This window comes from Toxotes jaculatrix, chromosome 17 (assembly GCF_017976425.1).
Source record: "Toxotes jaculatrix isolate fToxJac2 chromosome 17, fToxJac2.pri, whole genome shotgun sequence".
NCBI lineage: Eukaryota > Metazoa > Chordata > Actinopteri > Toxotidae > Toxotes > Toxotes jaculatrix.
The window spans coordinates 17148764-17170628 of NC_054410.1; the positions used below are offsets into that span (position 1 = coordinate 17148764).

A 21865-nucleotide genomic window follows, 5' to 3' on the forward strand; every position below is an offset into this window, starting at 1 on the left:
TACGACTTGCAAATGAGGCAGCTGGCATATATAAATGCGTGTATGACACTGTCCCACGATTGGCCGGGCTGTGGAAGCCGTCCACTGGCTCTCATAACTCAGCTTAAAACAAGTGACCCCTGACCTCACTGGATCACAAGAGGAACCCATCAGCTTTGGGCTCCCAAAAAGAAAAAAAAAAAAATGCAGTGTCACTGTCGCGATCGTGGGATTCACTCGTCTGGCCAAGAGACGTCATTACTGGCTGACAGGCTGATTCACTGTCACTCCCTGTCTGTGTCGGTGACAAAGCAGCCCCAGTGCCATCGCAAGGTCTCCACTGAGTGTGAAGCTGGCGGCGTGTTATGTAACGAGTTTACTCTTGGAAAGCCAGGCCTGTCGCTCAAAATCCAGCGGAGGCCATTAAGATTCCTGGTCTCTCGTTAAAATGTTTTCCTCCCCAGAAAAATCAGACCATCAAGATCATGTGGGGATTTATTTTAGCTAAAGGAAGTCACTGAAATGCTGATAGACGTTGTTAAACTTGAAAAGAAGTGTGACAAAGTGTGTACAAGGGTGAAACAGTGGCCAGCATAGGATGATCTACTGCACAGGTCCCTTTAAAAAAAAAAAAAAAAAAAACCTAACCTAATCAGATGTACATCTTGGAGCTGCGAGAATTTCTACCATAAAGTGATGCTCCCTTCTCAGGCTTTTTGATTTTAATGGTCCTTACGTGTGAAGAGGTCCAAATCTAGGCTGTTCAAATATTAGATTAAAAAAATAACAACAAATGAAGAGATTTTTCTGCATCATCTTGCGACCCTTCAGTTTCATTTTATGAGTTTGTGGGGTCTCAAAACTTAAACTGGAAACCACTGATATGATGGAAAAATGATGATGAAATTCTTAAAATAGTTTTGTGGTGTGTTTCATCTGTGGTGTGTTTGTCGTCATCTAGTGAATTCATAGCAACATTTATTGAATTGTTTGTCCATTACTGTCTCAGTGCAACACCCATATGTGACATTATATCCAATTTACAGACATTTTATTTATGTGACATCCTCACAAAGCGGCATCTCTATTGTTAGAAATAACTCCAGTGACCTCTGTATCATTTTAATGCAGCAAATGTGCAACAAGTGCTGAGTAAAGTTAATGAACAAAGTTTTTTTTAAAAGTTGAAAATGTCCAAAATCTTTCAGACATCTTAGACAGTGGAAAGGGTCTTGCTGAAGATCCAGTGGAGCAGCAGACTGTTGCAGTGAGAAGGGCTGAAGGAGGCCCATCCCCCGGCTGCAGATTGGACAAAGCCCGACTGTCACGCCCGTGGGAGGAGACTCTGGTCGATTTTGAGGCGCGGTTGAAATACTCACAGTCGTATCTCTGACATCCTTTAATTTGAGCTCAGCCGCCGTGGGGTCCGCACTCACAGAAGGGGGATCTTCTCGTTTCCATACCTAGCTAGGGAGCAGGAGATCCGGTCGGATTTTTCACCTCTTTGGCAAGATCTTTACCCATCCCAGATCTGGATTTTTAAATCTCAAAAACTCCTCGAGGTTTTTCTTTTTCGATTTTATTTTTTGTTCAGAACACCTAAAGGAAAAAAAAAAAATGGGATCCCAGTCGTCCAAGGGTGGAGTAGCTGTTGAGGGCAAAGCCGCCGCCGACCCTGCTGCTGCCAAAGCCAACGGCCAGGTGAGTAAAGGGGGCCTGACATGTTCACCATCAGCGGGGAGCCACATGGCACCCAACGCCCACTGGCAGCATGGGTGCCACTGCGGGGCTCGGGGCTTCGATGGGAGCTTAGCTGTTGCGCTTATATCTCATACTGAGATTATATTCATCTATTTAGCACACAGCTGTAGGACAACTCAAAGTGAATGAAACTGAAACAGGTTGTCTGAACCGGGGAGAGGGAGGGGTGGAGGGGTCCAGCAGAGCAGCCGTCGACTGGCCACGCTCGTCCCCGCTCAGCGCGCACCAGACCTGCCTTTGTTAATTCCGTCTGATGCTCCCACAGGGACCGGTTACCCGCACATTTTAGGGTTAGGGTTAGGGTTAGGGTTAGCGGCAGATTCGGCTCGAAATGTGTGTTTGGACCGTGTTTTCTCTCATGAGTTGGCGGTAGTCGGGCGGGCAGCCGTTCTCGCGTCGAACAAAAGATGCGAGGCAAAGGATGCAAATGCGCTCTGCTGGAGGCGCATTTTGCGGCTTTGCAAACAAAGCGTCGGCAGGCGCCACTTTGCCCCCTTTGCACCAGCTCATATACTTGAGCGTTTTTCGACTAAGTTTAAACTAAAGTTTGAGTGAAGAAATTGTGCTTCGATGACTGAAATGCGGCTAATATGTTCAGAGAGTTTACTGCTGACCTCAGATCAGAAGATGTATTATGTGGTACAGTGTCTGATGCCCGTTCAGACGTCTTGATGAACTTTGATCGTTTGAGTTGATCGTTTTATAAAACCTCTCTCCGATCATAATGAGTGCGATGGATTCACTGAATACGAATCTTGAAGAGACCCCGGCTTTGTCTGTGCCCGGACTGAGGTTGTGGCTATTCTCCGGCCACACTGAGCTCAGGCAGAGAGCTGTGGCAGACGGGAGCTGCAGCCCTTGGATGAGAGCAGAAACCAGGTTTCACGGGGATTCCTTTGTTCCCCAACTTGCTGGCTCTGTTGACGCTCAGATGCAGCGCTACTGCCCCCGTGTGTCTGCGCAGAGTCATGCACCCAGCTGTTGAACCCGCCCCCCCCCCTTCTGAACCACTGTCAGGGCAGGCAGCCTTCCCCAAGTATAACATGGATTAACTATTTAAATGGGCTAATGCTAATCTGTGGCATGATTTGTTTGGCATGCTGAAACACATTTCATCCGCGGTTTATCCATCTGTATATTTTGAGTAGCCTCCTTTTCCAGAGGCAAAGTGTTTGTTTTGGCTCAGTTTGAATATTTTAATGCATGACTAATGAGAGTCCTCTTCTCTGCAGGAGAACGGCCATGTCAAAACCAATGGTGATGTGTCAGCCAAGCCCGACGGGGAAGTGGCTGCTGCAGATGGAAACGGAACAGCCGAACCAGCCAAGGAGGGCGAGACCAGTGCCGGAGATGCCATCGAGCCCGCTCCCGCAGCCGAGGGCGAGGCTGCCAAAGTGGAGGGTGAGGCCGCTAAGGATGGCAAGAAGAAGAAGAAGTTCTCCCTGAAGAACTCCTTCAAGTTCAAGGGCATCTCGCTGAAGAAGAGCAAGAAGGGCAGTGAGGAGGGCAAGGAGGATGCCACCTCCCCCACGACCGAGGACAAGCCCGAGGAGAACGGCCATGCGGCCAAGGAGACCAAAGAGGAGACGCCGGCCGCCGAGGCCAAAGAGGGTGAAGCCGCCGCTGCTGCCGCCGCACCCGAGGGAGAGACCAAGGTGGCGGAGGAGGCCCCAGCCACAGAGGCTGCTCCTGCTGAGGAGGCCGCCGCCGCCCCTGCCGAGGACACAACACCTGCAGCCTCTGAGGGCGAGGCCAAGGCAGAGTGACTGAACTGATTTTCCAAGATTAAAGTATATAAATATATATATGAGAGACTCGTGCCACGTTCTTAAAGTTATAAACAAAACTACAAAAGAAGACAAAGGATATATCACATTTGCTGATTCAACCACCAGTTCACTGCCTTTTATTAGTTCTTCGACAGACGGAATCTCACCGGGCCCTCTCATGATGAAAGTGTCGGCTTGTGTCGCCCCCTCATGGTACACACAGGGACTGGCGTGTGGCGAAGGTAATGGATTGGATGTGGAGCGAATCAGGAATACTGACTTATTTTCCCAATTCATGGAGAAGCATCCTTTTTAACAGCGTGGCAGCCCTATAACATTTTATTTTTCTTTCTCATCTTTTTGGGATCTAAAAATTGTCACCGTTGCGGAACGGGGTAGACCATCTCCTTCACTCGAAATGACTGTTAAACGGACGCATAAACCTTTCAAATGATCTTATTAATTTTTAGAATTCTACATTCCTATGTTTTACCCCCAAATTTCAAGTATTTTGTCATGTATAGAAAAGAGAAAATCGAGGAGGGGAGGTGGAAAAAGAGCTATGTCTTTGTTCGTGCATTTTCATTCTTTTTCTGGCTAAAACCACATTCAAGCTTCTTGAGTACTGCAGTGTTCACATTTCAGAGTTTATGACGCAGGGGGTTGGGATTGTGTACAAAATGTGAGCTTTTTATCTGCAAACTGTCTCTGTAAATAGGTTTTGGCCAATATTTTTGGTTCTCTTTATTTTGCTATCGTTTGAAGATGTTAATGGTTTTATTGTAACTTTTAATAAGGGTAAATAAATGTTTGATCCCCTCTGTCTGTGTTCTGCCTTGTGATTCACACCATAACACACTGGCCTTAGATTGGAAAGTTAGACTTCATTAAGAGGTTTGGTTAGGTATTATATTATATCATACATATACAAATATAATTAGTCATATTAGAGAAAGTGGATAAAACAACCTAGATAAAGATTCTAATCTACTAGGACAAGATTAAACGAACACTAGAAAGTTTACATAACTTAAATCATCTGAATTATGAAAATGGAGCAAGAAATTAAAACATTTGTTGCTTGTGGTTCTAGACGGTGAAATAAGGCGTAATAATTAGGCTAAATTAAAGAGAAGATGAATTATAAAGTTTGCACAAGCCTGAGTCATACTTGATTTATCCTTGTGCATATAATCATATTTATACTAAGTGTACCAATATTCATACACTTAGTATAAATATAATCATATTTATACTAAGTGTACCAATATTGGTACACTTAGTATAAATATAATCATATTTATACTAAGTGTACCAATATCCATACACTTAGTATAAATATGATTATTTACATGCAATTAGTTTTATCTGAATTTTTGTACTGTTTCCCAATTCCAGTTTCACACTAGTCTTTTGGTACAACATTAGGAGTGCGACATACTGCATTTCACTATACATATGACAAATAAACCTTTGCGTCCAAATAATGGATGTTGTGGACATGAAGCTGGAGGCATGTCTCCAGCAGGATAGAGGGATTTGATGTGGGCCAGGGACAGCTCCACACAAGTTTCATAACAGGCCCTCTTACATAATTATAAATAAATGATGGCAACACATTTGATGTGCAGTCATCAGATGGAAGAATTAGACCCATATAATTAAGAAATTTCTTGTCAAATAGTAGACATACCTCATTTTAATTTGCAGGTCTCTGACTCCCTCTGGTGGACAGCAGTGTGTATAATGTATGTATGTATGTATGGAGCCTGATTCTGCACCATGTTGTTTTTATGTTCAGTGTAAACACGTTAACGCTTCATGCACACGTTGTTCGTGTTAATCACAGTTTTAGTTAGTTTTCCTATTTATCCTCAGCAAAGCTTCCACTGTGTTTTACTGTGGGAATGGACGTTTTAGAGTAACGCACTGAAGTACACTACAAAAATGTTTAAGATAATTCAAATAAAGGTACACATCTTATACAGTCTATGGTACACATAAATGTATACATTATACATTTATAAACACCGTAACGACGGCGACACCGTGTCGGAATAACAAACATTATTTTAAGGGCGGTTATGAGACGAGGTGGCCGAGTGGTTAAGGCGATGGACTGCTAATCCATTGTGCTCTGCACGCGTGGGTTCGAATCCCATCCTCGTCGCAAAGGATATTTTCTGTTTGAAGACAGATGAAGGTCTTCTGTAATGTATCCCAAACAGTTTGAAATATATGTTATAGTGTTTGAAAACAAATATAAGTCTAAATATAGTCAAACACTAACGATATGGAGTAAAACTCGCTTCTAAAAAACAGCCGTTAAGTTAAAAAACCCCTTTGTCAGTATTCAAATACTGGCAAATAGATGCAAAGCTATATTTTGTGGTTTTCATGAGGCACGTGAAGGCAGCATGCGGTGTGTTAACCTGTGCGTCATGTCACATGGTCGAGGTGCGGCGTCGTGACGCTGAGGGGGTAAGTGGCTGTTTTCTTCCCTTGATGGCGGACTGAAGGAAAGTGAGTTCATCCAAAATCAGTCAGAGTTCACGCTGGCTTCTTCTTAAACTTCAACAAAAATCTCTAAAAAATGTCCTTACATAGAGAGAAAGAGTTTGGTTTGTTTAACTAGGACAATGCTGCTTCCTAGTGGTGACATTTAAGTCCGTATTTTGAGGGAAACTCTACCAGGCTTTTAAAGTCTTATCTGAATGTAAACTTTTATTTCCTGGAGTTTAAAATCTGAAATGCGACCTACGTTTGTTCACTGGCATCTGCTGCTAAATTAAGTTTTGTTTTTGAAGCCTTCCCTTTAGCTAGTGAGTTTATCAGCAATACTACAAGCATCTTCCTAATGCCTATGCAAATCCTGCAAATCTATGGGGAAAACATAATGAAGACACTGAGCTTGATCAACATGTTTATTTGATAAGCAATAAGATTTATCACTGTCCTGAAAAAAAAAGTCAGCCTACCTTAAAAGAAACAATTAGACCACATTCCAGTTGCCTCTTAGTCAAAACAGAAGTAGCTTGAGGAGTGATTGTGGGTAGAGTAGAAATGACCTTATCATTTAACACCATTCTGTCAGCTCAGCTAAAGTCCTGCCTGTACAATTACGGCTTAAAGTTCATTCTCTCCACTCAAATTAAATAACAACAATGCAATCATTCTATGGTAATGCATATTTTAAATTCTGATAATTGAGCACCTCTAACAGGACACGTGAAGGAATCAGCTGGCTGTCAGATAGAGCAGATATGAGAATCTGCAATTCACTTGCCTTCTGTTCCTTTCTCTCAGTGATCTGCAGACCATTAAGCAAATCTAGATTTATACCAGCCTTTTTGGAGGAAAGAGTTGAACCTTGATGGGTACCTCAGCACTTCATGTGAGGGCGTCAGCTTATCAAATTTCTAGTGGCATTTTGGTCCCCGTAGTAGAAGAAATATGGATACGCAGAGCAATGGAGGTTTTCTCAGTCAATCTGTTAATAAAGCTGTTAACAGTGTTAAAAATCCCAAGCGCTGTAGTTTACAATAAGTGACATAATGTTGATAATGAATCAACAATGTCCTGAGAACACATCATCAGACTCCATCTGTGCTGGAAAAGCTTGTATTCTCCTTGTATAGTCACCATTAGTCGGTCTGTTGTACAAAGGTGGAAATGTGACTTCCAGACATTGCAGTAGTAGTAGTCCTCTTCTTTAAAGGTGTCCTACAATCAACCAGGTATTGTCGAGTCTTCTGATGGAGAATCATCATGTATGTTTCGTGTTAAGCTGGATCAAAGGATCATGATGCACAGGATCGGCCCAGTCTTTTGGTTTAATAGTTTTTGTAGGTGACCCGTGTTGTTGTTGTGTGGTCCCACCCATCAGAAACAGACCCATGGCTTAGTGACCACTGTGTCCTATAGTGCTGTACTTGTAACCCCTTCTCTGACCTTCTCACATTTATTTAAACTCAGCTGACTGTCTGTTAGTGTTGGGTCAGTCTTCCGATACTGGGACCTTGGCGGGGCTATGTTGGTGAGTTCATGCTGCTCAGCAAAAATGAGTCTCTGGTTCTCGTGTTGGATCTTTAGTAGTTTGCTGATGCGCTTGCCTATGAGATAAATCATCTCACAAATACACATGAAGATGCACAGTGCACTGGATATAACCATGAACAACATGAAGATCTTTTTTTCAGTCGGCCGACTAATGAAGCAGTCGACGGTGTTGGGGCATGGTTCCAGTGTACACTTGGATAACCTAAAAGAAAAGAGTAGAGCAAGTTATAGCTAATACAAAACGCCATGTTTTCATTTGAAAAGTAAAAGTAAGACACAAGTGTCACCTGGGCAGGTCATATCCATGGTATATCCTGTACAAAATATAGAGAAATGATGTGTCGAATCCAGCTTTGAAGACCAAACTTAGCAGGTACGTCCACCACAGCCCCCCTCTCTTCTTGCCGGGGTTGGCGTACAGGTGAGAGCCATGGTTTAGCTCCACATATTTCCTGTCCTTTCCTTCACGGTATTTAACATGAGCTATCACCATCAAGGATGGACAGGTGACAAAGATGAGCTGCAGTGCCCACAGACGGATGTGGGAGATGGGGAAGATGCTGTCATAGCAGACATTGGTACAGCCAGGCTGGAAACCAAATAAAGACAGATTAAAAAAAAACAGTGTTACATAGTGCAATTACTTTTTCCATAATGCCTGTAATATCATGTGTAATGGATAAAATAAGTAATAGTAATAAATATAGTAGGCTGTTGCATGCATACCAGAGGAAAAACTGGATATAAGCTAAAAAAAAATAAAAATAAAAAAAGAAGCAATAGTTTTATTTTCTGCTAGGTAATGCACCTGCCATGAGAAGATAAATACAAAACAAGTCTGAATGAGGCATCAGGTGAGAAGTATGATGAAGGTTTCAATACGTCTACATAGTGATAAATAGTAATAATAGACCTGCATTAGCTGCAGCCACTTTGAGGGGATCAATCTCAACAAAACAGCAAAAATGAACCAATTTATCCAGACAGCTGGAGAATTTCTGCTTTCTGCTGTTTCTTATTGATGTGGCTATTGATTAAGATTTGTGTTCTGATGGTCTGAATCTGCAGGTGGCAGAATAAGAAAAAAACTGTTATTCTGTTTTAAGGTCAGCCTTTGAAAATAAGGCTGATGGCCTATACACAACAAACCTACTATATACTGAAGTATTATAGGACCTCTCTAGAGATTTAGCTCTACAGTTGTATTAAGTTTAGGGGCTCACAAGAGATACTGTAGATTACATAAAGAAAGGTTAAAATTGATGCAACAGAGCCTGAGAAAGCCTTACTCTAACTCCAGCATGGCTCAAGCTCCGAAAACACTTGATCCGATACTTCCCATAATGCAACTGTCATTAGACCTGTCCTGCCTGGTAAACACTGTCCTTCAGTCTCCAGAAGTTTGTAACTCAAGCCTACCCTGAGTTACAGATAGTTTTGTTGTTATTTACACAGACCCCCTTAATGTAGCTACACAGCTACATAAAAAAAAAAAATCATTTCAACCTTAATAGATAGATTAAAGAAGTTAACTTCATGCTGTATCAGCCAGTTTAAGGTATCTGACTTCATCACTCAAATTGGCATAATGCTCATGAGGTGACTTTCAGTGTTAAACTAATCTATGAATTAATCTGATAAACAGTGAAAATACTGATCTGTCTTACCTGCCGGGTATTACACACAAAGTCCTTGCTCTCGTCCCCCCAGACCCTCTGCGCTGCAACCACAAACACCAGTACACGGAAGACAAACACCATAGACAACCAGATCCTCCCAAATGCAGTGGAGTATTTATTGACTCCACTCAACAGACTTTCCAGTCCCGACCAGTTCATCCCTGCTGCTGCACTGGCCTGGGTGACAAGTAAGGAAGAAAGAAACTTGTTATGTTTCTGTATACTTATGACAACATTAAAACAGATCATAGCTGAATTATAGGTGTTATTCCTTAGATATTGCTTTTAATAACCAGCTACACCCTAAACTGGTGTGTCTGACACAGAACATGCATGGGCTTGTATGAAATCCTTCATACCAATTAAATTACATGGTGAGATAGGTTGATATTTAGAAACATAGTTTCATGCCATATCTGAGGTTGTTTCTGGACTGTGTTGCAGTAAATACAGCAAATTGAATTGAAAGCCTGCTGACTTTGTCTAATGCTTTATAAATTGTTATTCAGGATTATGAATATTATCAGGCTCCCCGCTAATGAAAGTCTGTGCTTCAGTAACCTCAACATAATGTACACAAGCCAGAGAAGATAAAGCGTGTTCTGTTCAGGGTGGAAAATGAATGTCTTTGTCTGTTGGCTGCTGCAGCTGATGGATAAATCAAAATGTACCATTTGTTTGTTTAATACTGACATAAATAAACATGGACACGATAGTGATACTATCTTTAAATATTTGCTTGACCAACCAGTATTTTTCAGTTCATGCAAATTAAATTCAATATGTTCCTATGAAGGAAAATAAAGGAAAGCATAGTTTTAAAGGAACAGTGTAACATTTTCGCCCATAAATTCATTTGCTTTCTTGTCGAGAGCTTTAGCTAAATATGTAGCTGGAGCCAGCAGCAGGTTAGCTTGCCAGCCTGGCTGTCTCAATGTAACAAGATTTGATGTTTTGTTTCTTTAATCTGAAACCCCCTCCGAAGTGTAAAAACAACAATTTGTATTTCATGGAAAGTCATGTGACCAACTATTTTTGGGCCAGGACCAGTAATGTCCTGTACTCTCCGTCTGTTGTCTTGTAAATGGTCCTAGCCAAAAAAATAGCCTAGCACACCAACCCAGCAAACTGTTGTTTTTGCACTACAGTTGTAGGCTAGTTGTTTCCCCCTGTTTCCAGTCTTTATGTCAAGCTAAGCTAACAGGCTGCTTTCTGTGGCTTCATATTTAGTGCACAGACATGAGAGTGGCATCAATCTTTGAAACCACAAGAACATGAATAAGTATATTTCCCAAAATGTCCAACTATTTCTTCAAAGCTTCAGTGTGCCATTTTTTTAAAGTTTAGTTTGCTCAGTTAGGCCAGAGTCCGCCTAAAACTTTGGCCTTCTTTGTCTCAAAATTAAGGTAGGTAAGACATTTTTGAATTCCTTTCACACGTTAAGTAATTGCTGCTGTTAATGGCCACTTAATGGAGTCCATAAATGCAATAGCCTTTGTTGTACCTGGCTCTTACGTGTTTACACATGCACACGTGTATGCTGTTTACACTTCATCACTATCCATTTGCAGTTTACTGTATTGGGGTTGGCTGAGTCTAGCTAGTGATTCGGTACACACAGCTGCTGTGTGTTTTATCAGTAAGCAATGCTGCTGTTTTTCTTGCTCTGCTTGTCTGCTGCTGCTGAATGAACACAGTGGAAACACTAGTGGGCTTATGTGTGCAAAGGTAATGAGGCTCACGAATGAAAAAAGTCCAATATCATCAGTGCAGTATAAATATAACTTCAATCATAAACCTTCTGGCATGGTATGCTTTCAGAGTTTTTGTTGCCTAGATACTGTCGTTTTCTTTTTCTATTTCTTTTTTACTATAGACTTCTTTTCATCTCAGTTGGTGTGAAACACAACAATTGACATTAAATCATTAAAAATGTGTATGTAACACCGTATTTCACCACATACACTGCATGTTCTTATTTGCTGTGGTTAAATGTCAAACCTTTATTTGGAGTATGTGCAGAAAATGTCAACCAGTAAAGTTTTAACCAAGTTTATGTGGACATAACTCTCTAGGACATGAATTTATACAGCAGTTAATTATGCGATGGAAGTTACATCTAAGGGACAAAAAAATGGAATTTATGCATTTGCGAAAAATAAAATATATATATATATAGGCTATATGTAACAGAGTTTGTAACTGCTTTGGTTTCCCTTGGTTTACAGGAAAAAAAGAAAAATTACATCCAAATTGGATCTGTAACACAATCCACAGGCCTGTATGGTTTCTGGCACAGAGGAGGATCACTCACTGTTTAGAAAAGAGTAAAATATTTAGATTTCAGAAAACAGGAGTGATTCAGCACTGAGGACTTTTCTGTGTTAACACTTCAAACTCCAATTACCAATTAGTTTTTCTCTTTCATATAAAACACGTTTTTAACACCCATGAGGCTTGTACTGGCTTGTAATGGCTGTTTTGACCAAACGCTACCCTGGTTTGATTGTAATGAGACCTTGTCATATTATACATAGATATCCATCAGCCAGCAAGTGTTTCAAAATATCAAACATTGGTGCAAAATATATACATGGTTAGTTGAAAATTGCCTGTGAATGGACACTGGGAAATTCAACTTTAGGTATTCAGTATATAGTCTGTTAAATTTAAGGAACCAACAGGAAACTGATAATGATACCATGATACCATCAGGGGTAATGTGGAAAATTTGAGTGTGAGTATGCTACAGTCTACCACGCCTCTGTGTGTTGAATCTACAGTTTGCATGAACACCACATTTTGCTTTTTTAATTGTTTCTTTATGCCGATTGCTCAGTATCTTTCCACTCAGGAAATGTTTATGTCTTAGTCATAGCAAAAGGAAAATGTACTCCCATTGTGTGTGTGTGTGTGTTTTTTTTGAGGTCGGAATTAACAGTAGTTTCCATCTTTGTTGGCATAACTAGCAGCTTATATCCATCTTTTTTTAGAGGTAACTAAGATAAAAAGCACTACTGTAACTCAGTTTGTATACTATTTAAACATATTACTGGCTACAGTCTTTTGTTTACCCTTCAGTCCTGACTTTAAGCATGGGATACTGTAAACGTTAAGAAACTCAAAGTAGAAGAAACTTACCCGGTGCAGAAACCGTGCCCAAACACCAAAACCAAATATGTGGACACCAGCAGTAAAAGATTAATGCACAACAGTGAAGTTAAATGAAGGGAAGACGAATGTAGTTTAAAGTATTCCGCTCCTTTCTCTCTCTGGGTCTCTCTGCTCTCTCGCCCTTTCCTCAGAAATCCTGCCAAACTGGATTCAGCAGCTGCTACGTCATCACATGAACACTTACACACAAAGACTTTACATGTCCCGTCTTGTCAGTTTGCAGGAAACGGAGAAACCACTCCCTGCAAGACATGTAACTTAGCCCCTCATGAATAGGTAAGGAAACTTACACATGTGCTTTATTGAGCAAGGAGACAAGACATCTATCCTTGCCAACCAGCATGCCTGTGTGTTTGTGTGTAGCAGAAAAAGCCACACCCTCTATCCCTCTCCTGTTACATAGATCTAAGCGGCCTGTGAGGAGTAATGAAATGTGTTTTAGTGTCTGTTACAATGTGCAGTGAGTTCACAGGGCAGACTGACAAACAGAATTACACCTAATTTAAATAAATTGAGTGTATCAACCAGTTTCACTATCCTATAGCAAAGGTTTGAATAGGAAAACTGCATAAAATAAGATTAAACAAATGCTGTACTATCAAATCAAAATCAAATCAGGCTTTGTTGTCACTTTGCTGTACATACAACTACAGTGCAGACAAAATGAGACAGTGTTTCCTGGGGTCAGGGTGTGAAGGTAAAAACAAAAGAAATAAAAATTGTAATATTAAATACTAAATAAATACTAAAGAAAGGAAACAAAAAAACAAGCACTCAAATCCCTGTAAACACCCCCCCCCCCCCCTCCCCCTGACCCTCCACCCCCAAGAGAAACTCCAATAATCTTCTCTGCCCCCCCAACTGTTCTCTGTAAGGCTTTCCTGTCAGCCATACTGCAGCTGGAGTGCCAAGTGGACATGCAGGATGCTCTCCACCACACATCTGTAAGAAGTCCTGAGGATGCTGGTGGGGAGAGAGGCTTTATTCAGCTTCCTCAAAAAGTGCAGTCTCTGTTGGGCCCGCTTTGTTATCGCTGAGGTGTTGTTCTTCCAGCACAGGTCCTGTGAGATCTGCACTCTGAGGAACCTGATGTTCTCCACTCTCTCCACGGGGTGGCTGCTGATGCTGAAGGGAGCTTGCTCAGTCTGAGTCCTCCGGAAGTGGATGATAATTTCCTTGGTTTTGTCCACATTCAGCACCAGGTTGTTCAGTCTGCACCAGTCCACCAGGTGAGTATTCAACTATGTATTCACAAGCTGTGAATACATAGTTGTAAGAGTAAGAGAATAAAATACATTAAGATAAAAATATAAATGATGTGTAAGAAAATTGGAGGAAATGAAACATACAACAATGTGCACAGGTGAACATCTATGGTTTAAAACATGGTAGAAAATATTATCATGCCATCATCTAAAGGTTGGAAGTTGTCACATAAAAGGCTTAGCTGGAAAACACATTTGACATATTGAAATACATTTGAGATATTTTAATCTGTTTTTGTGTTTTTCTTTTTTCACAGAATACAGGTAAAACATTAAAAAAAAACCTCCACTGACTTAGAGAAAAGTTTTAAAATATCCGTAACAGTCTCACCCAGTTATATTTTGTTGTGTGCGGAACAGTAGATGGCAGCAAGGACTTCAACATCAGGCAGTTTGCGTGCCTGCAACCCTATAATATCATACATGAAATCCATAGTGATTAGAAAGTTATTATTTTCAGTTATACCTGTGATGATAAAAGGTAAAATTTAGAAGGTGGAAAAGTCAGCGCCAGTCAATTAGAATTTCGCCCAAAGGCTTGAATACAGTTCGACGTGTTTCCATGTTTTATTTTTGAAGGTTTTCCGCCGGAAGTTGTGGCGTTTATTGCGGTAAACTCGACATTTTTGTCCAACATGTCTCCTTTGCAGGCTATTCCCTGTCATTAGAAGCGTCTGGATTTTCGTGATACTACTACGTTTTGTAAGTATTTGTGTTCATCATGTTTGATGCCGACGTATTAACTGGTACTAGTGTATAACCAATGCCACCTTTGTTTAATAGCCCGCGGTTCTCTCTGTCATTCGGTTGTTACTGAAAATCAGCGGATGCTCTTAGCCAGGATGAGTTAGCTCGCTGTTTATTCTGGGAACATGGTTGTTGACCTGGTTTTAGATGACCTGGCTGGCGGAGCTTTTAATGACAGAAGGCGATGTTGATTAGTCTTGGGAGGTAGCTAGCTTTTAAATACTACCCTAACCTTTTATCTTAAAGTGGATATGTCATAATATTTTCTGCATATATAGCATATGCCTTTGAAAGTCAGCTAACAGTAAGGTTAAGCTAGCTGGTCGGTGATTTAACGTTAGAACATCGCCCTGGCTAACGTTAACAACCAGACGGGTTGTTTCTGAACATAGCCACGGCCGCACAGGCATTAAATACATGGTTAGCTAAATACTCAGCTTGTAAAAATGTGTAGCTTCGTTGTGTTGTATCGTTAGCTATGACTGAACTGCTGCCGGCAACTTACAGGCGCTAAATCACTTCTCTGGCTATTGGAACAGTTTAGCTAACTGAACACAGCTTTGAAGCGTTTCGGTTTTTTAAATATATGAACTCAATGTCACCCCAAAGTCTGTATGTTTGAAAAAAGGGTGGAAAATCGTATGATTTGTTAGCTTAACCTTTAAGTGCACAGGTTAGCAACACATTAGCTAATAGTCATGTTTGTACGGGGAGGTTAGGGCATTTTCTCATAAATAGGTAATGCAGGGGGCTATTAAACTCAGGTGGCTGAGCGGTGTTAATGTATTTTATTCTTTTTAGCAGGTTAGCAGCAAGCTAGCGGGCCGTTGTCAGCCAGAACCCAGAAAAACAGCAGCATCATCATCAATGGTGTGTCTACATCCCGGAGCCGTCACATTTTCCTGTGTCCGCTCAATGAACTATCTCCTCAGCTCTCATCACAGTGAGTATTTACCAGGAGTCACTGCAGCACCATTGATGCCCTGCTTGCAATTCACTGCTCTGTCTCTCTCAGGCTGCACATGTATGGCGTTTGCGAGGCTTGGAGGGGAGTTCTGCCAAGCCCAGCACCTGCTGCTTATTGTGGACAAGTGAACAGGAGACACCAGCTAGGCGCAAACACTGCCATTCACACACACAGGTGTGTAGCATAAAGGCTGGTGGTAGTGTCTTCATTCAGGGACATTATGAAAAAGTTCACTGTTTACCATGTTACAGTCCATGGGCAGCAGAGAGTAGAGGTACAGTGATTCAGAGGTGGTACAAATACTGATTTAAGTGTAAGTCCATATATAGCTACGTCACCTAGTGTTGACCTATAAAAGACAGGAGCAAATGCATGAAGTTAAAAGACATCAACCCATTCAGTTAAAACATTTAATTAACTATAGAATCACTGGTAAAACATCTTAACAAAAAGATCATATTCATGTTAAAGTAACAAGCAAAAACTGGTAATGGAGGGTTACTTTTATTTAGGTTTAAAGCATTGTAGAAAATTAATGACTGTGTGTGTGTCTGTCTCGCAGGTCCTCACTGCTATCCTGTTCAACCCATATGAAGACAAGCCAACCTTCAGTCTGTCACCTTGTCTGGGGAGTAGGGGAGGGTTTGGCTTTAGTCCAGGAGTTTCCTCTCTACTCGTCTCTTTTCCTGCTTTTCCTTTCTTCTTCTGCTCTGACTCATACAAGGCGTCACTGAATGGGCTAACAGATTTGAAAGGACAGAAAGTTTTTTTTTTCTTCAGGACTTTGGGAGTCTTCTCTACAGTCGTTGTGATCCCAGTCTGCCAGATTTAAACTTATTCAAGCCAATTTGAGTTTTTCCTTCGTTGCCAAGAAAAGTTTTGATTTTTTTCCACTTATTTCTTTCCCAAGAAATTTATCTTGTCCTTTTTGTTTTTTATTCAGACTACGTTTTGCCACCAAAGGTGTACAATTTTTTTTTTGCCCATAAATTGTATTTTAATTTAGTGATTTTTTTAAAAAAATAATCAAGAGGAAGTTTTATTTTCATTCCTCTGAATACCTGTCTTTTACTCCATTTTTTTAAAAGCACAGTGCTTTTCTCATTTTTAGTTCTTAATTAACAAACCTTTGTGGGTCAAAAAAATGAACCGACCAGCTCCAGTGGAGATTTCTTATGACTGTCTGCGATTCCTCATCACGCACAACCCCACCAATGCACAACTGGGAAGGTTTATAGAGGTAGGGCATTTTTTTAAATTGCAGTTTTCTTTTTTCTCTTTTGTTTACTGACGTACATTTATAGATGAAGCAATAGTGACATGCTGTCTAAAAATATCTGTGTTTTCATAGGATCTGAAGGCATATGGAGTTAACACTCTGGTGAGAGTGTGTGCTGCTACATATGACAAGACACCGGTGGAACAAGAAGGCATACAAGTTCTGGTAAGTTTGTGTGCACAAACTTTCCACTTTTTTTTCTGATGCAAGCAATTAAAACTACAATCTATGAATGACTCACAGAGCGACGACTTTTACTGGCATTGCATCATTAAAAGGGTTAAGCTTACTTGCAACACAAAAGTTTAAAAATCCATCTTCCATTGCATTTCCAATACAAACTAGCAGCAATAGGCACAGCAAGCCATCAGCTGATTTTTCAAGGTTATTGGCACAGGAATGTTCAACTACAGCAGCTGAACAACGACCAAGTGGAAATAGTACAATCACCTCTAGACTGTTCTCAATCCATGATTTGCTTTCACCATCTTGCTGCGGTACAAAAACTTCTTAAGTCTAGATTTCAACCACAAAGGTTGATGTGATTGCGACAAAAAGAGGAGATCAAATAAAGACTCAATTTTCCTTTCCAGGATTGGCCATTTGATGATGGTTCGTCGCCCCCAGACCAGGTGGTTGATGATTGGCTGAACCTGCTGCAGACAAAGTTTAGAGACGAGCCTGGCTGCTGTGTGGCTGTGCACTGTGTTGCTGGACTAGGACGGTCAGTAGGCATGAGACACAGGGTTTATTCTTTTGGTCATGTTGCCAGTTCTAGCTGGCTGTTCTGAAATGCAGTGGTCAGACTTGCACTAAGGGGGTTAGCGCTAATTCTGAGAAGGCACAGTGTGTCTGCTTTAAACTGTTGAGACAAACTACTGGTATAATGTCTTTGGTGAAAATCAGATGATGAAGACAGAGCACGTACTGAATAGATGCACTGTTTTACAGTCTGTGGTTTATACGGGGCTGCATGGCCATGGGACTGTTGTTTCTGTGTTCCCAAACAGATGGTTGCACATTTTTATCTGTTTGTTCTTTGGCCTCAGAGCTCCTGTGTTGGTGGCCCTGGCTTTAATTGAGTGTGGGATGGAGTATGAGGATGCAGTGCACTTCATCAGACTGTGAGTACTAAGCTCTGATTTTTTTCCGTTCTCCATTTACTTGATCGAACTAAGAACTGCTCTGTCTTTTTCATTTACCATAATCAGTACCATCCCCGTAATTGCTTGCACACCTGTCACACCTTTCTTAAAAACCTTGTGTGTTGTTTAGAGCATTATGTCTCTCTCATGTTGTCAGGAAACGTCGTGGAGCATTCAATTCCAAGCAGCTGCTTTACCTTGAAAACTACAAACCTAAACTGTGTCTGCGCTCCAAAGATGCCAACGGACAGAGCTGCTGTATACAGTAGGAATCTACAACCTCACACATCCTCACTGCAACTTGATAGGAGACTTTCATCTTTTGATGTTAAATGGAAAGTTGACGTGTTCAGGTACTTTTTTGAAAAAATAACATTAACCAGTGAAATCTACTCAAAGCACTTAATGTAATTCCAGAAATAGAAATAGAAAAATTCAAGGACCTCAATGCAAAGTTTGGCAAATGTTTGAAAAGGTATAGTCAGCACAGTCATGCAACTTCTGATTTTACATCAAAAATGATCCTGAATAAGTGAAGAGTTTAAAGTTTTTATTTCTTTTCCTTTTTATTCCTCATCTTAATATGTAGCAAAACTACACAAACTCTTTGCACATCACAGGGAAACCCCAAATTCAAGCTTGTCTGGCTTTAAAAATTAAAAACATTTATCACAAAGGTCACTCTATGAGTTCATAGCCACAACAAAAGCTGCTGATGTTAACAGACTTAATCTGATTTAAAATTTTGAGGTTGGGATGAAGCATTATTTAAAAAAAAAAAAAAAAAAAAGCTTGATATTTGTTCTAAGCAGCAACACTACAAATGCTGAATAAATGGCTGGCAGTATGTGCTCTCAGAGGCTTGCTGGTTTATTGCACATCAATCCACGCAGTGGTCCAGGCTGATTTATTTATCCCAATCTTTGCTCACTGACCAAATCAATGTCCTGCAACCAGAATGTCATGCAGATGATAAAGAGCTCAGACAAGTTAGAAACCGTTAAGAGGTTTGCTTAAGAAGATTAAAAGATTAAAAAAAAATGTTTCCTCAGTTTGATGCAAATGTGAGATATGTTGTATTAAACAACACTACAATCTACCTACTTATTGTATGTCCCAAGTCAGTCATAGGCTCACAGTCTGCTTCTCTGGAACAAACTCACGTTGGCTGTAAATGTTTGACACTGTCATTCATAATGTTGCCAAGGCAACAGGGCCAACATGTTAAAGATCCGTTGGTGAATGTATTCATAAAGGAACACTTAAAGGTTTTGGTAGATTATCAGCTTTTAGGTGTTGAAAACACAAACTAAATCTATTGATGTGTCCTTAGTAATAGGCTGCAGTGTTTGATGTTTCCAGTTCAGTACACAGAGTGTTGAGTGGTGATACTCGACGTAGTGTAGAGTTGAGTGGTCGCACGCACTTTGTGATGTTGGTCTTCCTGCTAGGTTATATTGAGCGATGATCTGCATGGAAACAGTCCAGAACTCGCTGTTGAATGACAGGAAGCTCCATGCAAACACATGAGCTCATACTGTGTAAAAACATAAAGTAGGAGGAATGAGCTTTAAGCAACACATACATTAGGATGATTTTTTATGAACCAGGTGTCCTCACTGAACAGCTAACTTAATTTACTAGGACAATCTTCCAAATACTTTCAGTATTCCTAATTCAGCAACCATGGAACAGGACTGTAGAGCCAACATGGCTGCCACTGAACACTTCATAGCCGTTGTCCATCTCTGACTCTGTACCAACCTAGCTGTCTGGTCAGCTGCTGTGTTCGTAAGATGCTGTTGGTCTTTGTGATGTTATTATTTTTCTATAGGTTTTATTTTCTTTCCCTTGTACCTTTGATCTATTTGTACTTGTTATTTATTTATTGATTCCACCGTGTTTCTTTGTGAAATGTCCATCTGCTGGGAGGAAAAAAAAAAATCTATTAGTCCTCTTGGAAAATTAAAGTGTTTAGTACTGTAACTTTTGCTTGCTGGACCTATTTTGAAAATCATCCAGTTTTATGTGTGTGTCCGTGTTGTGAGTTTTCAGGTAACAAGGAGTTGCCAAATTTCACACTTTCATTTCCTAGCATTTGGAGTGGATCTAATTCCCCAGAATAATTTCAGTTCTAGGTAGAATATGTGATCAACCTGCTTCATCAGCAATGCAAACCTGTGACCTTTAAATCAGCAGGACCCGTGTTACATATTCCACAGTACGTTTAAAAATATATTTGTAAATTCGGCTTTACAAACTGCAGATCTGCTTTTACAACAGTTCCAGGTCACAGCGATTGGACCGTATGTAGGGCTGTAGCTCTAACCTGGCAGCTGCCCAACGTGAGGCTGAGCCTGACCCTGACTGCAGTGGAGCGTGTGTGAGAGAGACAGTGAGTGATTGCCTCTGGCTGTGGCAGTGCTGTGTGACTGTGGCTGTCAGAGTGGAGTCACAGCATCACATGGAGCCAATGGATAATCCAAGGTTGATTGGTTTTATTGACTGACCTCTCACCAAACACACACACGCAAACTAACCTTGAACAAAAGAGCCACAGTGAGTAAATACAATAACTGTCCCCAAACTAGGTTTAAGACCCAATTTTTTTAAACACATCTCAGGAAAAGCTCTTGAGCTGCAGCTATTAGCAGATTAATCGATTTGTCAGTCGCCAGACAGAACAGGTGTATATATACAGTGATGAAGTTGTGAATATAAATTGAGAACAAATAACTTATGGTCATTTGTCCAAAGTAAACAATCACCAGTATATTTACAACAATACTGGACATATGCACAGTACATTAGTTTGTCACTAACTGTAATGCCAGATAGCAAATAAAGATAAAATAAAAAAAACTTTACGCAACTGCATATTTATAGAATTAAATAGTGAGTGTAGAGAGCCAAGCTCAAAAGTCTCCACCTTCAGCCAGGGTGTTGTTTGCTCCTGTGGACAGTAGAGGGCAATAACCTCCTGTCCTGAGCAAATTACTTCTTTTTCAAGTCATTTGCTCACAAGTTAAAATGTCAAAAGAACATTTTATCATTGTTTTCCTTGGGATTTAATTCATTTAAGTTTTACAATGCTGAACACAGAGCAGTAGTAACTGTTCCCTGATAAAGCTACTCCAGCACGAGTATCACACAAATACTGAGCCAGTAACAGCAAAGTAATTACTGTAATGCTTCATATTTTTATGGTTTGTACAATCTGACTTTAGAATGAACAGTCAGAACATTACGGACACACACACACACAGAGGTCTACAGCGTCCTTGGCAGCTGAGGACAGCTCTCTGATAATCTGCTGAATTTATGACAGCTGAACATCTCTAAGCTTGCTGACCGTGTGTGTGTGTGTGTGTGTGTGTGTGTGTGTCTTTCTGTCTGTCTGTCTGTCTGACTGTCTCACTGTCTCACTGCTATCTCAATTTCCTTCTTTACATTTGTATATGTACCCCAAAGAAAGTGAATGAACATGGAATTAAACACAGGTGTTATGTTGTTAGACAACTGGCCTGTCACGAAAGCATTATAGTTCATATTTTTACTTCACTTCATATGTGAAGTGAAGTAAAAATGATCACAAAATACAAGTCTATAAGTCTGGTAGGGTTACACTACATTAACTGAAGTTCTCATACAGTGTAGTGAGGCTTTGTTGCTGCTCACACAGCCGACAGAGGGCGCTCTAACCCAGAGTAGAATTAATTAACCTGTGGAAAATAACATTGATTATTAAATGGGTGATTGTTCCACTACTTAATTTTTCCTGCATATTTAACTGAACCTGTAGGCTGTTCATCGTAAAGAGGAGGAGGAAGAGGAGGAGACCTGAGGGGTGGTGTGGGGGGTTGGTGAGGGGGGGACAGATGGGAGGGATGACCGGGACTATGACCCAGTTCACCCTGCGGACCAAACCGCTGCTGATCAGAGGAGGAAATTCACTGAGATTTTAATACTGAAACTACAGCGGGTGTTTCCAGGTTTATCACATCCAGTTGCATTTCCTCTCTGAGCTTAAAACAGAAGACA

The 21865-nt window shown here is 40.8% G+C and overlaps 3 protein-coding genes and 1 non-coding gene across 11 annotated transcripts; 3 read left to right on the forward strand and 1 right to left on the reverse strand.

Annotated features, from left to right (window-relative positions):
- Positions 1-1393: 1393 nt before the first annotated feature.
- On the forward strand, positions 1394-4330 carry marcksl1a (MARCKS-like 1a). The gene is made up of 2 exons (XM_041061435.1): positions 1394-1680; positions 2973-4330. The coding sequence occupies exons 1-2, from the start codon at positions 1597-1599 to the stop codon at positions 3504-3506; spliced, it is 618 nt and encodes a 205-aa protein (XP_040917369.1). The 5' UTR covers positions 1394-1596; the 3' UTR covers positions 3507-4330.
- Positions 4331-5597: 1267 nt separating this feature from the next.
- trnas-gcu lies at positions 5598-5679 on the forward strand. Its single transcript has one exon. It is a non-coding gene; the product is annotated as a tRNA-Ser (tRNA).
- Positions 5680-6419: 740 nt separating this feature from the next.
- Positions 6420-12735, reverse strand: gjb9a (gap junction protein beta 9a). Its single transcript, XM_041060190.1, has 4 exons — positions 12389-12735; positions 9236-9424; positions 7856-8157; positions 6420-7770 (listed from the first exon to the last, which is right to left on the reverse strand). The coding sequence occupies exons 2-4, from the start codon at positions 9404-9406 to the stop codon at positions 7428-7430; spliced, it is 816 nt and encodes a 271-aa protein (XP_040916124.1). The 5' UTR covers positions 9407-9424; positions 12389-12735; the 3' UTR covers positions 6420-7427.
- On the forward strand, positions 8663-20598 carry LOC121196943 (protein tyrosine phosphatase type IVA 2-like). Of its 8 annotated transcripts, XM_041060195.1 has the most exons (9): positions 13544-13650; positions 14337-14388; positions 15238-15376; positions 15449-15574; positions 15963-16640; positions 16752-16844; positions 17273-17403; positions 17729-17803; positions 17982-20598. In XM_041060195.1, the coding sequence occupies exons 5-9, from the start codon at positions 16545-16547 to the stop codon at positions 18091-18093; spliced, it is 507 nt and encodes a 168-aa protein (XP_040916129.1). In that variant the 5' UTR covers positions 13544-13650; positions 14337-14388; positions 15238-15376; positions 15449-15574; positions 15963-16544; the 3' UTR covers positions 18094-20598. The 8 variants fall into 8 exon arrangements, with proteins under 8 accessions (XP_040916133.1, XP_040916129.1, XP_040916127.1 ...); XM_041060193.1 differs by lacking the exon at positions 13544-13650 and having other exon boundaries at positions 14240-14388; XM_041060192.1 differs by lacking the exon at positions 13544-13650 and having other exon boundaries at positions 14283-14388; positions 15235-15376.
- Positions 20599-21865: the final 1267 nt, after the last annotated feature.